Genomic DNA, 19,431 nt, shown 5'->3' on the forward strand with positions numbered 1-19,431 from the left:
TCATTGTCCGTTCGATGCAACAATGTCACTTAGTCAGCAGCGGCTTTATTTATTTATTTATTATTATTATTATTCACGAGTGTGTATTATTGTGGTGGATTGAAAATGAAGAAGAGAAGATTGGCAGATCGAGAAGGCCGAAGACCGTGGGCAGGCACAAAAGGGCAGACAGCAACATCAGTGATGGCCCTTTCTGTATTTTTGAATTCAAAGGTAGATTTACGACCAGGCCTACGACTTATGAGTGTTTCAGATAAACTGGAGCGAGAGTTGACCCCGTCAGAAGGTCACTCGCCCTGGCACTGAGATAAATTAAAGCAATACAAATATTTAAAATATATTTTTCAAGGTGAAATTTAGTATTTATTTATATAAAAACAAGGAAACTAATTTCGTGAAGCCAAAGTTTATACATGTATACATTTGATTTTTTTTTATTGAATTATTGGATCTTATAAAGTAAATCGATCACAAGTAAGCTTAAAATATTCGTATTTTTTTAATTGATATTTATTGATATTTCTCCTATATGACAATTTTTTCGACAAAATCAAATCTTAAAAAACTCTTAACTAAGCCAAAAATTAATTAATTTTAATTCAGAAAGCTGTCCCATGTTGGTTTTTAGTAGATTAATAAATCTGCATAATCAATTTACAATTTTAAAAAATTTCAATTTTGACCAAATTATTTGTTGACCATTTTTACGATTTTACCCCTTAAAAAAATTTGAAAAAAATTTCAAACATATTTTTTTTGTCTAAGATAGCTAGAAAGATTTGCCTGTTGATGCTGATCAAGAATATATATGATTTATAGGTTCGGAAATGAGTCTTTCACTATCTTTTAGGCCTCTGACTGAAGATGCAATACCATTTTTAATCGATATTAACTACATTTTTATATGCAAATTTTGTCGACAAACCAAAATTTAAAAAATTCATAACCAAGCCAAAAAGGCATTAATTTTAATTCGGAAAGCGTTCTTGTTCATTTTTAGAAGCTCAAAGGTATGAGAATCGCATAGAAGGGCGATTTGGTACCTAGAGCGCTCTCCTCTGCGATTCTCAAGTTAGCAAGGCCCTAGCTTGAGGAAGTTTAGTTTTCTTCTTCTTCTTTTTGTATGTTTTTTATATAAATTGCTAATCTAGTGCTTGGTGGTTGATAGACCTTGATTAAGTGGATGTGGCAGCCATAAAAATTATAGTTTTCTTAAATAAGGTAAGACGTTAATAAAATATCTCTTGATAATTGAAACCAAAGCAAGGCCCACAAAAGTCAAGATACCTGAAAATATGAGAATCGCATAGGAGGGCGACTTGGTACTTAGAGCGCTCTCCTCTGCGATTCTCAAGTCTTATACGTAAGCTAGGCCCTAGCTAGAGGAAGCTTAGTTTTCTTCTTCTTCTTTTTGTGTGTTTTTTCTATAAATTGCTAATCTAGTGCTTGGTGGTTGATAGACCTTGATTAAGTGGATGTGGCAGCCATAAAAATTATAGTTTTCTTAAATAAGGTAAGACGTTAATAAAAAATCTCTTGATAATTGAAACCAAAACAAGGCCCACAAAAGTCAAGATACCTGAAAATATGAGAATCGCATAGGAGGGTGACTTGGTACTTAGAGCGCTCTCCTCTGCGATTCTCAAGTCTTATACGTAAGCTAGGCCCTAGCTAGAGGAAGCTTAGTTTTCTTCTTCTTCTTTTGTGTGTTTTTTATATAAATTGCTAATCTAGTGCTTGGTGGTTGATAGACCTTGATTAAGTGGATGTGGCAGCCATAAAAATTATAGTTTTCTTAAATAAGGTAAGACGTTAATAAAAAATCTCTTGATAATTGAAACCAAAACAAGGCCCACAAAAGTCAAGATACATGAAAATATGAGAATCGCATAGGAGGGTGGCTTGGTACTTAGAGCGCTCTCCTCTGCGATTCTCAAGTCTTGTACTTAAGCAAGGCCCTAGCTAGAGGAAGTTTAGTTTTCTTCTTCTTTTTGTGTGTGTTTTTATATAAATTACTAATCTAGTGCTTGGTGGTTAATAGACTTTGATCAAATGGAGGTGGCAGCCATACAAATTATGGTTTTCTTAATTAAGGTAAGACGTTAATAAAATATCTCTTGATAATTGAAACCAAAACAAGGCCCACAAAAGTCAAGATACATGAAAATATGGTTTATATTAATTACTATACCCTTGGCCGTGTTGACTAGTTTATTGCTCTTTGATCCCGAAAAAACTTCCACGCTCTCTTTAAGAGCCGTGATGATCTTGACGTGCGGGGATATGGTGTCATTTATTTGTTTATATTAAAAAATACTTAGCTCCCGAAAAAAGTTTATTCAACACAACAACTAACTAAATGTATAGAACCCAGATACAGTCAAAAAAGAGTTAAATAGTTGGTATAGCTATTTTATTGTCATAAAAGTAATTCATTGTTTTGGAAATTATTTTGTTTAGCTATTTATTAGACAGAGTATTGATATTAATTTTATCAGGGTTGTGGCATAGAAAGACTCAATTTACAAAAACTGCATCGCAGTATGCTTTGAAAATTCTTTTACCAAAATAAAAGCCAAGCACCAAACTTCTATATACATTCGACTTTGTGCTAGATTGGAATATATTTTATTACCAGTTTGAAAACGAAAAAAAAGCTCTAGTTTTTGGGTAAGCATTGTGTTTCGTCTTTAGAGCTTCCTTGTACATCATATTGCAGTAACTTCAGCTTCATCTGCATCCAATGTAAGCTAAGAAAATGAACGCAATGAACTACGAATGCAACATTTGTCTGGATATCGCTCAGGATACGGTGGTGACACGATGTGGACATTTATTTTGTTGGCCATGTCTCAATCAATGGTTCCTGACACGTCCCCATCGCATGACCTGTCCCGTATGTAGAGCTGCTATCGATCAGGATAATGTTATACCGATATATGGCGAAAATAACACCGAGGATTTTCTTGAAAAATTTCCACCAAGTGCTTTCTGGTTTTCCAGACTTTCACAGGCCATTCAGTATTGGTTTCTCACCATTTACCGTATTTTAACATTTTCAAATGACTTGGAAGATTTACGTCCACGATACCATAACAAGCAAATCCTTTGGAAATTGTTTCTTTTATTCATCCTTTTGGGCTTCAAATGGCTGGTATTAACACATATTCTTAGCGATTAACCATAATTATATATCTTCATATATCGTTTGTTGTTTTAAACAATGAAAACTTGTCTAGTTTTGTTAAATTCAAATTGTTTTGGAAAATTATATTTTAAAAACGCACTTGCTCTATTGTTTTTCCTGGTGTATAATTTCCGGAACTTAAGACTGCAGCCAGGAAATATGTCTTAGTGTGGCACCCTTAAAGCCAGGGCAGGGCTTGTCATCATCAACATCAACATCAGCATCTCCTGCATCTTTAACTCTCATCTTCAAGTCTCATCTCTCCAATCTCCTCTAGCCTGTTGTCTGCATATTTAATGGATGACAAACAATGCGGCAATTTGGCCTGCCCCTCTTCGCCTTCGCCTGCGGATGAATCTTGGCATTTATTTTTGCTGCCACCGTCAGTGGCAGCTTCATTAACAGCCATGAGATGGCCGAAACGGCAACACAACAAATATAGCATCTGCAGCAGCAGCATCTTGATGCAGCATCGTGGCATCTTTGCTTCCTACTTGCATAAATCTGTCTGCAGTCTGTTTTTGGTCTGGTCTGTTGGCTTTTGGGATTTTTGAAGACGACGGCACAGTGCCACACAAATCATAACCCCATCATTTTGTGGCCACTCCGTGTGGCGTCGCACCTTAATTGTTTGGCTTTATGGCCGCGATTACGTGATTCAAAGTTGGAGAGGAGTCCGTTGAGAGAGAGAAAGATGTGCCAGGCGGCAGCTTATTTTGAAAAAACAGTCACATATTGCACATTCGATTCGATTGGCTTTCAGGCTTTTGGCCTGGAGACGGGTCTCTGGTGGTTATGTGATCTTTGATACCCGATCTATCTCTCTCTTGAAAGCAGGTGCAAAAGATCTATTTTAACTCTAACTTTGTAAACTGACTTTTTAAAACAAAAAAGAGTTTCCTTTGTTGTTACCATTAAAACAGCTTTCAAGTTCAGGAGATCTCTTAAAACTCTAACTTTGTAAACTTACTTCTTAAAACAAAAAAGAGTTTCCTTTGTTGTTACCATTAAAACAGCTTTCAAGTTCAGGAGATCTCTTTTAACTCTAACTTTGTAAACTTACTTCTTAAAAACCAAAGAGTAAAACACCTTTTCTCCTCTTTTCGCTGCAATAAATATTCGTATTTTCATATATTTAGTTAATAACAAAAAAATGTATATAATAAAATCTTTAAACTAAAAAACCCTTGAGCTGCAACCCCATTTACTCCTTGGCTTTCCCTGGCTCTCCTGGCAATGATTTCTTCACAATTCTCATACGATTTGAATCCAAGGAATCTCTTTTGTATAACCTTAGATGCTGTGGCGCTGCATAAGCCAGAGTTTGACGCTGAATGGGATTAAATTCTCCTCTTCGAGAGCTTTGCTCTCTGATTAGACGCAACACTTCCCAACTGGGTATGTACGAGTCCAACAGTGACTTGGAGTTACGTCCCGCAAATAGATCTGGTGTAGGATCTGGTTGGGATGGCCGGAAAGGTTTCGATCTATAACCAGGTGGTGGCCTTGTTGTAATGCTCACAAAGCTAGGTGGATAGGGCAAAGGAATCCTGGGTCCATTGGCATAATGACGTGGTGCAAAGGCAAATTGCTTGGACTGAGGTGGTGCGAAAGACTTCTGGGGTCTAGTTTGTCCTTGGGTGAATCCATAACTAAAAGGTGGTCTTCCATTGGGCGGTGGCAGAGGTCTTGGCACAGGCAAAGGCAAAGCATTACTGGCCACATATTGGACACCATTAAGACCCAATTCCAGGTCATAGGGCACTATGGGTTTAAGGAATCGTGTGGCAGCAACAGCAGCAGCGGTAGGTGTTGTCGTTGTGGGTGTGGGCGTGGCTGCCGTGGGTCCTCTAAAACATTTCCATAAAAAATAGAGAAAAAATAAAGTAGAAAATAAGAAAAAATAAGAAGCTGATTAGTGAAATTCCCATAATTACCAAGCAATTGTTGGCTTCATTTGTCGGAAGCCAATTGTAAGTGAAATGCCTGACACTTCAACACTTTCGGTTAAAGAGATACCATTTAGGCTTACTAACTTACTGATTTAAGTTGGGAAAATTGCCTGAATTGGTTTGCTTGGGCTTTAACTATCATTTAGGCCACAAATCGTTGCTTATTACCATTTCTATTCCCAATTTCCAATTCGCTAAGCTCAATTTGCACATCAATCAATCAGCAAAGAGCCCTCAATCAGTTGCCCCTTCGGAGGTTATATGGTATCGTATCGTATATATATTTTGGTGGCTAACTGAACCTTAGGAGGAGGCTTGATTATAGTTTTTTAGTTAGTTAAGTTTAAATAGTAGCCATCTTATGTTAATTTGGGTTAAAAGCAGTTTGGTTTTATACTTAAATGTAGTTGGAAAATTAAGCTGCGACGATTTTTTCTATTTAATTTTTAAGTTTAAAGGTTTCTGGGTAATATATTTACATAAAATATATATAAAACAAAATTTTAAAAATAGAAAATCTTTATAATAATTTTAAAGAACTTATTTAAAAGTTTCTGGGTAATATATTTAAATAAAATATATATAACAAACTGTTAAAACGTTAAAATCTGTAAAATGAAGAGGTTTTTAACTCTCAAAAAGTTTATTTTATTATATACTTCACTACAAGTTTAAGTAAATTTATATAAATTAATTTTCTTAAGTTCAAACAACTTATTTAAAGGTTTCTGGGAAATATATTTACCGAATATATATATATATATATGTTATATAACTAAACTGTTAACTGTTAAACTCTTTATTAAACCTTTTAGAATTAGGTTAATTAAATACCTTTTAAGAAATGTATTTTATAAAATACTTCAGTTTTTCGCTTTTGGATTTCTTTTAAGCCAAGTTTGTTCCTTAAGTCTTTCCATTTTTAGCCTTCAAAACTTAACCATCTAAAGCTTTTGGCCAAAATGCTTTAAGCTTAAAAATTGGCTAACATAAAAGCCTTTTACCTGCCAAGTTTTGCTACCAACTAAAGCTTGCTTTTAAGTCAAAAAGCTTACAAGCTTAAACTAAGCCAGTTTTCTGTCCTAAAGTTGGTTGCAAAGCTTTTCCAGTTAACTTTATTTTTCGAAATAAATAATATAATATAAATAAAAGAAAATACTCACACATAGAGCACACCTGGCAGGTGCGAGGGAAATGCATAGCCAGCGCTTAGCTGTTGATGTTGTCTCTGGAGTTGACGCAGTTCCTCCAGTTGCTGGAGACGCTCCAAATCTCTTTCCCGCTCTCGCTCTCGATGGGCAGCATCTTGGAGATAACTGGGCGGGAGACTGGCTGCCACATCCGGTCGCCATTCGTAGTGGTTGGGCAAGAGAGGCGGTCGATTGAGGTCAAGATGCTGATGCTGCTCCTGCTCACGTTCCAGATCCTCCAGACGCAGGGGCAGTGGTGAGGTGTCGTCGTCATTGTAACCAGGCGGAGAGAGCACAGCCTGGGCGGTGGATAAGACAATGGCTAAGAGGAGAAGGAGCAGATGATGCTGCAACTACAGGGAATGGGAGAGAGGGTTATATATTATATATAAGAAGAGTTCAGAACAGTAGATAATAGCATTTTTAGGAAATAGAAGGGAGATAATAGAGGAATTTATAATTTATAATTTGATAATTTTACGAAAATATGAAGAAAACCCTAAGATAAATCATAAAAACCCTTCAAAAACATTAACATTAATATATTATATAACAAGAGCTAAGAGCAGTAGTTAATAGCATTTTTAGGCAAGACAAGGGAGATAATTGAAGATTTTATAAAAAATTTTTATTAGTTCTATTAAAGATCATGGAAATGTTAAGAAAGAATTAAGAAAACTTAAAGAAAACCTTAAGAAAATCTTTAAAAAAAACCTATGAAAACCCTAAGAAACATTCAAGATCTTGAACATATTAAGAAAACTTTAAGGAAACCAAAAAAATATCCTAAGAAAACCTTACGAAACATTAAAGATTTTGAAAATGTTAAGAACATATTAAGAAAACCTTAAAAAATCATAAGAAAACCTTATGAAACATAAAAGATATTGAAAATATTAAGAAAACCCTAAGAAAAGTCATAAGAAAACCTTAAGAAACATATGGAAAATGTTAAGAAAATATTAAGAAACCCTTAAAAAACTTTATAAAATCCTAAGAAACCCTTAAGTAATATTTAAGATCTTGAAAATGTGAATAAAATAGTAAGAAAACTTTTAGAAACCCTTAAAATATTCTCAGAAAACCTAAAGAAACATTTAAAATCTTAGAATTGTTATGAAAACATTAAGAAAACCTCAAAAAATTCTAAGAAAACTTTAAGAAACATTAAACCCTTGAAAATGTAAAGAAAATCTCAAGAAAACCTTAAGAAAAGCCCAAAGAAACCCTTGAAAATGTTAAGAAAATCACAAGAAAACCTTAAGAAAAGTGCAAAGAAACCGCCTAAGAAACATTAAGAAATCATATCAAACCTTGCATAATACCATTAAGCTTCTCATATTATTGCCTTCTTTACAATTCAAACTTGTTTTCTAATGCCATAAAATCTCATAAATTCAAGCATAAGGAATTCTATAGGTCAAAGTTACCAATAAAATTGGAATTTTTGTTATGCAAAAATTTGCATTTGGAAAAAGTAAGGAGCTCATAAAAACCGAAATCGTTTTAAGCCGATAGACAAAGCCTTTTGTATTAGTTGTTGATTATTTGTAAAATATTACAAAGAAATACTACAAAGAAACTATAATAATTTTCTGGCAATCCTCACTTTACCGAACCGACCTTGACACCTCTCACTATTTATTTTTCTGCAAGTGTATTACACGCTTGGCTCTTTGAATTAGTCGCAAGTTTTTGTGTTTTTCTTTATTTTGTTGTGCACTAAACTTGGTTGGTTTTTGTTTGTATTTTTGGTGAAAGGCTTGGTTTTTGGCGCCTTTCGCTGCCACGCCCCCTTGAGCGCCTATTGATGCGTTTAATTGAGTTTTGACCAGTTTTAATTTGGCTAAGAAAAAAAATCGCAAAAGGGCGGGGCGAGGTACTTCCCCGTTTTGTGTTTTATACATTTTTTTTTGCACAGTTTTGGTCAGGTGGAAAGATCAACGGATTAACCAAGATAAATTTTAGTGTGAAATTTGTGCAGGCCAAGCCCCCTTCTCATCTTGGCGGTTTTATTAGATTAAAAAGTTAGTTAGTAAAAAAACAAGAAGAAGTACAGCACCTGCCGGCGAAGGCCGCCCACCAACTGATAAGCCTTTCTAAAAATTTGAGAAGGAAAAACGAAAAACTAAAACCCCAAAAGAGGATTTTTTTCATTCATTTTTCGGCCAGTCTTAGGCGCTTACGACCATTTGTCACGCGAGATGGCAAATGGCCAATGGAGAAGAGAAGGCTGATGAGAGAAGCATTCCGAGTTATGTTGCAACATGGCAACAAAACTAGTTTGATGCCGCCAAAGTTGCATGCGTGCCCCAGATTTCGTTGCCTCCTTTAAAGAAATAATCATTTTTCGGTTTTCGTCTAATGATCCCAACCAGGTCAAATGACATAAGACACAGTCCGATGCGATGGATGCAAATGCAGATTGATTGATGGCCAGGCGGCGCTAATGGAGTGCGCATCGTTAACACGCGTAATTTGCGGACCCCTTGGGCAAAAAAAAACAAACAAATAACCAGCGACCACACAAAGTGTTAAAAACGGATGAAAAACCAATACAACACCATAAATACAAATAAAAAAAAAATATATAGTTGGGACAAAAACAATGCTGAAAAAGACGCTGAGCAAAAAAGAGACACAAAACAAAAGACTTAAGACACAAACTTGCCACAGGGCCGAGGCACAAACTTCGATTAGATGAAACTAACGATGAACACTTAAGTTTAACGAGGTTCTAGGGCAATGTCAGGCAATATGCGATCGAAAATATATATAGAATATATATTTATAGGTTACTAAGGATTTTGGTAAGCTAACTTAATGAATACGTCCACAGGTAAAGGGTTGAAGTATTAAAAAAAATATTTAAAATATAAATAAAAATTTTATGAGCTGAAATAAATTCGGAATTCGGATAAATAATACAGAGAAATAATTTGGCAAAAATACTTTAAAATTAGTAGTTTGGTTAATAATCTTTAAGCTGATTAAAGCTTAGATTTATGCACATGAAAAAATTTTTAAAGGGAGCAACTGTTTTTATTTTGATAAAAGAAAAAATTAATTGCGCCCTTAAGAAAGAATTTATTTTATTTTTAAAATTTAAATTTATAAAGAAATAAAAAATTTATAAGCGCGTACTTTAAATATTTAAAATCAAGAGCTATAATATATCATTAAGGTAAAAGTTGTAGATTTATGCTGATTTTAAGAATTTTTCTAGAGTCAAACTTTTTTTAGTTTGTATTTAAAAATAAAGTTAAAGAGTTCTTGAAACATGTATAATTTTTAATGCAAATTTTATAAGTCCAAATACTATATTTTAAACTTTATAAATGTGTGCTCTAAATATAAAAGTCAGAAGTAAATAATTTATCAAAAATAGCAAGTACATTTGAGTTTTAAATAAATATTCCTCATGTTTATGACAAAGATAAATCTTTGTTAATTAAAAAGCTGGCTTTATTTAGTTAATAAAATCATTTTTAAGCACTGCTTATACTAAAAATTAATGAAGTTGTAAAACAACAACAACAAAATGTTTAAAAAACAAAGGACATAAAACAGAAAGTTGCAAAAAACTGTTTAAAACAAAAGCTTAATACTTAAATAATGGTCTTTTAAATGCTATAAATTATTTTTTAGGATTATATTTTCCTCTCTCCCTTGAGGCCTTAAAAAAATCTGTAAACTTAAATCCGTTTTCAGCTTAAATTCCTCAAAGGAAAGTGAACCCCTGACTCTCCCATTTCTATCTGATTTATCCGGCTTCCGCGCCCAACTTTCCCCCTTTTGTATCGCTAAATAATACCCTCGAATGGCAATGGATAGTGCTGCGGTGACATATCGCATCATCAATCAATCTTTGGACCATGAAATTGTCTCATTAGAGATACTTTGTTTTTCATATATTTTGTGGTTGTTGTTTTCTTTTTTTGGACAACTCAATCGCACATTCTCTGTTGGATTGCCAATTCTCCACGTGTGCTTAGCTCTTGTGTTTATGTAGTAAGCTAACTATTAGTTATTGGAAGTAATATATATATATATACATATATTTTTGACATCTTTTATGTTCAAGGTAATCCCTAGTTTAATCTTTTGGTTGTAGCTTAAATATTTTGTGAGTAATTAACTTATTTGCTTTTGTATTTATTTTTAAATGTGATGCCGAAGCGAAGTTTAAATAATGGACTTTTCTTAGGTTTTTTTTTCGTTTCATTATTTACTATGTATTTATTATATCATTTAAATTTAATTGCTTTGTTCTTTTTGCTGGGTTATAAATATTACCGTATTTTTTTTAGGGATTTCTTTGCAAGTAAAAGATGATCCCATTTTTTAGAGTTAAGTTACTTGTTAGGCTTAACATATACTTTTTTTTTAACATCTTTAACATTTTTTCTGTATATGTCAGCTGAAGATATATCTATATTTTTTATAATATTTAATATTATTATTTTTTTTATTATCATCATTGCTTATATTTTTTATCATTGTAGTACTAATATATTTAATTACATATCTTCTTAGTTGCACGTGACTAAAGCATTTATTTATTGTTTTACTATGCTTATTACTTTCTATTTTTTTTAATTAATATTTTTTTGTGGTTAATTTTATTGTTGTTATTTTATTTTTCATTACTTTCATATAGTATTTATGGTTTATAATATTTTAAACCAAGATTAAGTACGTTTCCCTATAAATTTGTTCATTTTGAAGTGCTTCTTTTATACTACTTACATCTTTAAATTTTTTTCCCCTATAAATCCTTTATAATGAGTTTTTTGAGAAAACTTTTACCTATATCTTCTATAGATAATATATAATATTTTATAGTATATAATATATATATATATTATATTATTATATATTATTAATATATATATATATATATAAAATCTATCTATAATTCCACATACATATAGCCAACTAACAGATGCAATGATAGATATCTTTCATTTTATATAATATCTTTAATAGATACTTTTAATATCCATCTTTATTTCATACCTTTTCTATTGTTTGAATATATATTATATCAAATAAATATTTTATTAATCATCTGTATTCCATCAATCTTCTATTGTATATAATATACTTAATCAATATTTTGTTATCCACCTGTATTCCATCCATCTTCTTTAATTGTATCTCTATTGCAAGTTCTATAACTTCTCGGCTAGATACTGATTTCTGATCTCCGATCTCCACTTAAGATTCCACTCCTTTTCCGGTAAAGTTATATATACGCACCATGATTACAGAATCCCGTTTATGGTCTCTCCTCCGTTTAAATTGATGATGATGATGGGGCAGTTACTATGATGTAGATGATGATGATGAGCCTGCTCGAATAACTGATGATGATCACTCCTGCGAGAGTCAACCAGCACAAGACAACATTCACCAAATTGCAAATACACCACAAAACACTACAAGTTGGAATGATATTAAGGCACTTGAAAATATACAACAACAACAACAACAAAAAATAGCCACTAAACCGAGTCCGAAAATTAAAATCAAACAAAAAAAAAACAAAAAAACTAAAAACAAAAATTAAGCAACAAACGAACCGAGCGAACGACGATCGCTTTGGCGACTGCAATGGCGCGAAGCTCTGACACGGCATTTTATAGTTGAAAGCCACATGGGCGACTCGGCGTTCTCTTGGCACTCGAATGGACTGGCATTCATTTGGTTTCATTTTCATTTTCAGTTCATTTTGCAGTTCATTTTGTTGTTCAAGAAATGCCCACCCGAGATGCAGATGAGGCATTGGAAGTAAGGCAGGAAGGATTGAAAGACGCAACAAAACAAAAAACCCAATGCGGACACAGATTGGATTGGCTCCGTTTAAAGTTGCTGGCAATTAATTGAAAAAAGGAAAGTAAATGCCAAGTCATAGCCATAGCTAAAGCCAAAGCCAAAGCCCAACTCAAACTTAAATTGAAATCATTTCAAACTCAATCAGGTAACAACAAACGAGCACCGCCCTGGCAAAAACAACGAAGGCTAATTTACGCATTTTAAAGTGTTATAACAGCATCCAACAAGTGGTCTTGTATGTAAGACTTCATCTAATGGACTTCGTCTTCGACTTTTGAGCATCGATAACCGCTCATTTCCGCAGCAAGTGCGCCCAATCCATCCGATTTCGACCCATCCATCCCCCCATTTCGATTCAAATCCCATTTACAAGGGATTCACCGCCATGGGGCGTCCTCCACCATTCCATTGCCAGTGGATACATCATCGTCATCATCATTGTTGTAGCCACAGGTCTAACGTGGTCCAATGTGGTCCCAATGTAGTCCCAATGTGGTGCATCGACGACATGTGGAACGCGCTGGCGATGGGAGTGATTGAAAGTGAATTGAAGCACTCTCGGTTGCGATGTGTGGAATGCTCCACGAATTGCGTTCATTGTTACCCTCACCAAATGTGGGGTTTACCTCATAAAGTAAATCAATTTGCCTAGGGTTTTATTTAATTTAATTTATTGCTTAAAAAGAAGATAGATAGAAAGATAGATAAAGAAGATAGATAGAAATATTATGTAAAACAAGAAAATGTTAGAAGAAAATTAAAGAAAAAAAATATAAAGAAAAATTATTTAAATCAAGAAAATGTTAGGAGAAGTTCAAAGAACGGAAATATTTATAAATATTATTAAAAACCAAGAAAACATACAAGCAACATTTTAGATTATTTATTTTTTAAATTGTTATATATAACTTACAATTTGAATATGGGTAAATTACCACAAATACTTACGTTTAATAACTTTAATTACTTTAACTTTTAAATATATATATAGAGATTTTATTCTTCTTAGAAAACGATATTTTAAAATAGAATGCTCCATTAATAACTTAAACAAAAAGAGAAATAAATGAAAAACAAGCTGTAAAAAGAATACTTAAATATTCTTTACTCAAAATAACCATTTTTATATGACAACAATCAAAGCCTAAAATATTCATAACTAAGTCAAAAATGCATTAATTTTAATTCGGAAAGCTGTCCCATGTTAGTTTTTATTAGTTTAATACAGCTGCATACTGTTAAAATGTAATAAAATTAAAATTTTGTCGACATTTTTTTGAACAAATTTAACGATTTCAACCCTTAAAAAATTTCGAAAAAATTAAATAAATGTTTTTTCTGCCTGTGATAGCTAGATCGACACGGCTGTTGATGCTGATCAAGAATATATATGATTTATAGGGTCGGCATTAACTCTTTCATAGTTTTATAAGCTTCTGAATAAAATTATAATACCCAGCAAAGACATAAATATAAAATATATAAAATTTTGTATGGATAACAATTTAATATAAATATTGTTGTTCTTTCAAATAATTTTTAAAACAACTTATTATTTATTAACATGAAATTCAAATTCATAAATTGGTATACAGATAGGTTGAGTAATTATTGGGATTATTGTAATAGGGAGTTAAAGCACATTATTAATTATTATTACATTAATAAATACAGACAGTCTATAGTGCTAAATTATTAATAATTAAAAACCTAAAGAAAAAAGCCCTTAAAAAAAATATTTAAAATAATTTAAAGAGTATACAAAACTCTACTTGCTCGGCTTCTCCCAAGATCAAAGGGCCTTTGGGCATTTGCTCCACTTAACTGCGGCAAGTGAAAGATGCTTCGGGCTGGGTGCCCCCTCTTAACTTGCCCCATTCCAAATGGAATACCTCTTTCCCCTCCTTAAATGCCCAATGTAAAGGTAATGAAAGCTTTCAATCCGATTTTATTTTGAAGCCAGTTAATGCCAAATGAATTTGTCAAATTGTGACAATTAGATGAAGGCAAAAGGTGCGGAAAAGATGATGCAACTGTGGCCAAGGTTGGAGCCATGGATTACATGGATCTTGGCCAGGTAGATAGACTATTGCCCCTCTGTGTTCCGTTGGGGTTGAAATGCTTGCTTTTCGGTCACTTTTCAGACACTTTCACGCAAATAAACGTAAGAGAAACAAGTAAAAAAAAAAATAAAAGAAAACATAATAACAATGAAGCTGCATTCTGTGTGGTGTTTTGGAGACGACCTTGTTGGTGTCTAAGGTGTGTGTTTGTTTATCCACTAAACCCTCCCCCTCTTTGGAAAATAAACAGTCTAGATCTCTGAGTTCCATTTGGGTTTTATTTTCGGTCAGGTTGGGTCATTCCATAAGACATATGCTATATGTTTGTATCTCCTATGACGAAAACGAAAGGTGGAAGTCCGCTGACGATGACTCAACTCTTAATGGGGGAGTAAATGAAATGGAAGTTATGTAAATTAAAGCGAAAGCTAAATGTGTTCATGTTTTTGTTTAAGAATAAGTATTTTGGGGAGGGGAGGGAGACCCATTATGTTAATAACTGACCCTGACAGCAAGTACTTGTGCTTTGTTTACTCTACAATTACTGCTTAGGGAATCCACTTCTAAAGGCTTGAAAGTAGGGCGTATAATTAAAACAAATAAGCATCTTTTAACAATTTACATAACAGTTTATTACAAATAACAAAAAAAATAGTCAGTATTTTAACTTTGACTTTCTAGGACCTGGCTCTTAGATACAAATGCGGTCCATTGGCCAAGGTGTCGTGGCCCAAACCCATTGAGCTGCCTGGCAGATATTCATTCAGATTCAGTGAAAAAGCTGGCGGAAAATGCTTATCCTTGGCCTCACGATTGATCCGATAGTTACTCCTAAAAGCAGGACTTAAGGTGGGATTCAGAGCTGTGGCATAGCCCTGAAGGGCGCCATAATTTGGTGGCAAGGCACTCAATACGGCAGCTGTTCGTCCACCAAAATCAGGTTGTCCCCCAGCGGCAAGACTTGGATTTGCAACACCAGTTTGAGTGGCAGCTGCAGCCGCAGCAGCTGAGAGATATGGCGATATGGGTACAATAATGGGTCTGGTGGGTATTAATTGCAAATATTGAACGCCATTGCCAGTGCCATCTTGGAGCGTTTGAGCGGGAAGATATTGCATCAACATTGGTGTGGAAGGAAGACTGGCCACACTTGGTGTTCCTGCTGTTTGCATGGGCGTAAAATTGGTCTCCATTTCGGGCATTTTGTATGAGGGTTTGAAGGATCCACTAGGATCCTGGAGTTGATTCTGAGCAGTCATGTCATAGCCACTGGCATAGGCACTTAGAGAGTTGAGGTGTGCCTCTTGTTGCTGCTGCTGCTGTTGCAACTGTTGTTGCTGCTGCTGCTGTTGCACCTGCTGCTGTTGTTGCTGCACTTGTTGCTGTTGCACACTGTTGGGTGACTTGATCCCCTTGCTGGCTATTTCCGGACTCGAAACGGGGCTGGCCAGGATGAGGGGCAGGACCAGGAGCAACAGGAGCTGCCACAGGAGCAGGTGATGACAGTGTACGGGGGGCAGACACAGCATCTAAGGGGGAAGTTTCATATAAAATATATATTAATTGAGATGGAAATATTTACAATTTATATTTTTAAACTATATTTTAGATACTTTTTAGCTGTCTTGATTTTTTAAAGATTTTTGTATGCTCTTGTTAAATATTAACAAATTTGTTTAAGGTCTTAAAACATTTACATTTTGCTTCAAATATGAAGGAATTAAATTTTTAAATAATAAATTAGGTACTTTACAGTCGCCTTGATTTTTTACAGATTTTTGTAAGCTCTTGTTAATATATAAATAAATTCTTTAAGCACTTAAAACTAATAAATTCTGCGTTAAATATGAAGGAATTATATTTTTTAATAAAAGTTTAGGTACTTTACAGTAACCTGGATTTTTTAAAGATTTTTTTTAAAGCTCTTGTTAATATTTAAATAAATTCTTTAAGCACTTAAAACTAATAAATTCTGCGTTAAATATGAAGGAATTAAATTTTTTAATAATATTTTAGGTACTTTACAGTAACCTGGATTTCTTAAAAATTTGTCTAAGCTCTTGTTAATATTTAAATAATTTCTTCAAGGTCTTAAAACTTAAATTATGTTTTCAATATGAAGGAATTATAAAAATATTATATTTGTAAACAATATAATTCTTGTAAACTCTTGGAATTATTTTAAGAATTTATAAAAGCTTTTAAAACTTATACATTATCAGGAGGATATTATAAAAGAAAACTATATAAATTAGGCTTTCGATATTTTGTTTTTTCGATCTTTCTTCTTAAAGATTTCTTTCTGTAGGTTAATTATTGTTTTATTGTTTGTTAAGACTTCATATTTCCATAATCCTTAAATCCTTGGCTTATCCTCTGCTTAATTTAAGCTGCACACACTATAAAAAAATTATATTTATAGCCACTTGATTCACCTTGCTTGCTATCTTAGTGTTTTTTTTTTTTAATATTGATTACACTTTATTTTTTTGTTTTATTTTTGGAAAATCACTTGCACTTTTCCTGGCGAGCGACGCGCTTTGATTAACACGCCAAACGTTGCGTACTTGGCTTTTATATCGGTTTACGGCTTTTCAGCTTTTCAACTTCTTTGCTTTTGCTGCTTTTCGGCTTTTCAGCTTTTCTGCTTTGGCATAGCCTTTCGGCAAAATAGCGTCAATTTCCCGCAACGAAAATTGCAGTTGCAGTGGCAGTTGCAGACATGACACACACACGCGACTTGGACTTCTCTGGAAGCCTCGCCACACTGCTGCATTGTTGCATGTCTTTTGTTGCAAAAACGCTTTTTTGGCCAGCGATTCAAGTTCAAGTTTAGCTCAAGTAAACGCAGATTTTTGGTTGCATTTATTTCGATCCGCTTGGGTTCCGTCTTCCGAATTGGTTCCGAACGGAAGGCGTGGCACAATTAGCCGGATCGCTTTTGTATCTTGTCCTCTTCCGCATTGCCACAAGTTGCCAGGCTTTGCCAGGTTTGCCATGTTGCCATGTTGCCATGTTGCAAGGCTGCCTGGTGTGCCATGTTTGTGGCCATTATTTGCTGACCATGATACGGTTAAACAAGTTTCCATTTCTTTTCATGAGGCAGTTTCCAGCCAGCTTCCAGTTTGGCTTTATGGGTTCGTTATAATGCGGGAAGAATGGGGATGGAAGGTTAAGTTAAAGGATTTCTTTGGAAATTTATTAAAAATTATATTTATGATAGATCTACAAAATATAAATGTGTTATAAGCCATATTTCTCTTTCTAATTTATTTTCCTATAGCTTTTTAAAGGTTTGATTAAATATTAAAAATATAGTAAACCATAAATCCAAGGATAAGTAATATTATTTTCCTTTACAATTGCAACATGAGCCAAGTTCTTGTCAATATTTCTCTAGCAACATTTTCTTGAGCCTTTCGATTTAAGTTTTCTTACTTATTAATTAATTATAAAAGCATAATTAATGTTACTGAATTAAGTTTTTCACCAATATATCAACTCTTTCACAATTTTATACTAATTTTAATTTTTCTTTGCTTTTTCAGTGCATGTGTTCCATTGTGCCACTTGAAGGTGAGTGAATAAAAACGCTTTTAGCATTACTTAACCCATAAATTTTGCTATTGACTTGTGAGTGATTTTAAGGGGAAATGGATATGGGAGCAGGATCAGGAGTAGGAACAGGAGCAGCTGCTGCTCCTCTGGCCACTAGCCTGTGGGCTTGAAGTGCCAAAGGATGCCATTAGCTATTGTGTTTTTTATTAGTTATAATAGTATAAAGATATATAAAAGATTGTTTAGTTTATTGGCAACAAATTGGAAATGAAAAACAAAACGTAAAACGCAAAGTCACATTGAAGAATTGTGTTTACAATTAACAATTCATTTTAATTAATACACTCGTTAAGATGCAACATTTCCTGTTCCTTAAACTGATTCTTGCTCTCGTTGACTTTAAGGTTAGTAGGATTGGATCCAATATATCAGGAGCATTTTCCACCTTGAACGTGGCTTTCATTATCCAGTAAGAGGCTTTATCTTAGTTTACATTGAATATGGAAGAAGCTGTAGTATTGGATGATATTGAAAGAAACTGAAGTATTGGATGATATTGTATTCCGAGGAAGCTTCGAGGCGGAGACTTACTCTGACAGTTCCTTACTCAAGCCAGGATAATAATCCAAAGGAATAGCTGGTTTCTTGTACTGATCTTTATATTGGGAATAAAATATATCTGAATCTAGCACAAGTTGCTTTGTAGTTTTTCTTTAATAAAATTCTTATATGCATCAAAACGGTTGAATTAAATTTTAAGAAGGTTTCTCCAACCAGGAATTATTTAATTTTAAAGTTTCAAAAAATCATAACTTGGCCAAAAAAGAAGTAATTCCAATTCGGAAAACTGTTCTGTGTTAGTTTTTATTCTGTTAATAATTCTGCATACTCAATTAATCATTTTAAAATATTCAAAATTTTGACATTTTTTTGTTTAGAATTTTAAGGCTGTAACACCATAAAAAATTGTGAAAAAAATTTAAAATTTTTATTTTTTGTCAGAGATGTTTAGATCGAATCGGCTGTTCATGCTGATCAAAAATATATATGATTTATAGGGTCGGAAATGCCTCCTTCATATCGTTAGAAGCTTCTGACTGAAATTATAATACCAATTTTTTAATCGGTGTTGTATATGAAATTTTTTTAAAATATTTAAAGTTTAAAAATCTCATAATTAAGCCAAAAAAGCATTAATTTTAAATCGGAAAGCTTTTTTATGTTAGTTTTTATAAGGTTAATAAATCTGCATACTCAATAAACCTTTTAAAAAAATTACAAATTTAGACTTTTTTTTTTTTGGTAATTTTAATTATGAAACGCCTTAAAAAAATTTGAAAAAAAAAAATAAAAAAATTTTTTCTGCCGGAGACGGCTAGATCGTTTCGGCTGCTCATGCTGATCAAGAATTTATATGATTTATAGGGGCGGAAATGATTCCTTCACATCATTTGAAGCTTTTGACTTTAATGATAATACCCTTCCAAGACAATTTTAATTAAATTGCTTACATTAATATTTAAATAATATTAATATAACATAATTTTTCGCCATGTAACGTGTCGCAGTCACTGTACCCGTCACAGTTGAAGTCACAGTCCCCCCAACGTCACGGCACCAATTATCCATCAGTCAAGTGTTCA

At 33.4% G+C, this 19,431-nt stretch overlaps 2 protein-coding genes and 1 long non-coding RNA gene across 4 annotated transcripts; 1 reads left to right on the top strand and 2 right to left on the bottom strand.

The window, feature by feature from the left end:
* Nucleotides 1-2,546: 2,546 nt before the first annotated feature.
* LOC147643201 (uncharacterized) lies at nt 2,547-3,286 on the top strand. 2 transcript variants are annotated; one of them, XR_015272274.1, is made up of 2 exons: nt 2,547-2,670; nt 2,720-3,286. It is a non-coding gene; the product is annotated as an uncharacterized LOC147643201 (long non-coding RNA). The 2 variants fall into 2 exon arrangements; XR_015272273.1 differs by having other exon boundaries at nt 2,729-3,286.
* Nucleotides 3,287-4,287: 1,001 nt separating this feature from the next.
* Nucleotides 4,288-12,765, bottom strand: LOC110180548 (uncharacterized). The gene is made up of 3 exons (XM_020948242.2): nt 12,538-12,765; nt 6,303-6,682; nt 4,288-5,037 (listed from the first exon to the last, which is right to left on the bottom strand). Exons 1-3 carry the CDS (start codon nt 12,763-12,765, stop codon nt 4,392-4,394), a joined length of 1,254 nt encoding a protein of 417 aa, XP_020803901.2. The 3' UTR covers nt 4,288-4,391.
* Nucleotides 12,766-14,492: 1,727 nt separating this feature from the next.
* LOC110180547 (uncharacterized) lies at nt 14,493-15,759 on the bottom strand. The gene has a single exon (XM_086835543.1). The coding sequence runs from the start codon at nt 15,757-15,759 to the stop codon at nt 14,908-14,910; it is 852 nt and encodes a 283-aa protein (XP_086691669.1). The 3' UTR covers nt 14,493-14,907.
* Nucleotides 15,760-19,431: the final 3,672 nt, after the last annotated feature.

The sequence above is a fragment of the Drosophila serrata genome, unplaced genomic scaffold, assembly GCF_035046125.1.
Source record: "Drosophila serrata isolate PLE 108 unplaced genomic scaffold, ASM3504612v1 contig_276, whole genome shotgun sequence".
NCBI lineage: Eukaryota > Metazoa > Arthropoda > Insecta > Diptera > Drosophilidae > Drosophila > Drosophila serrata.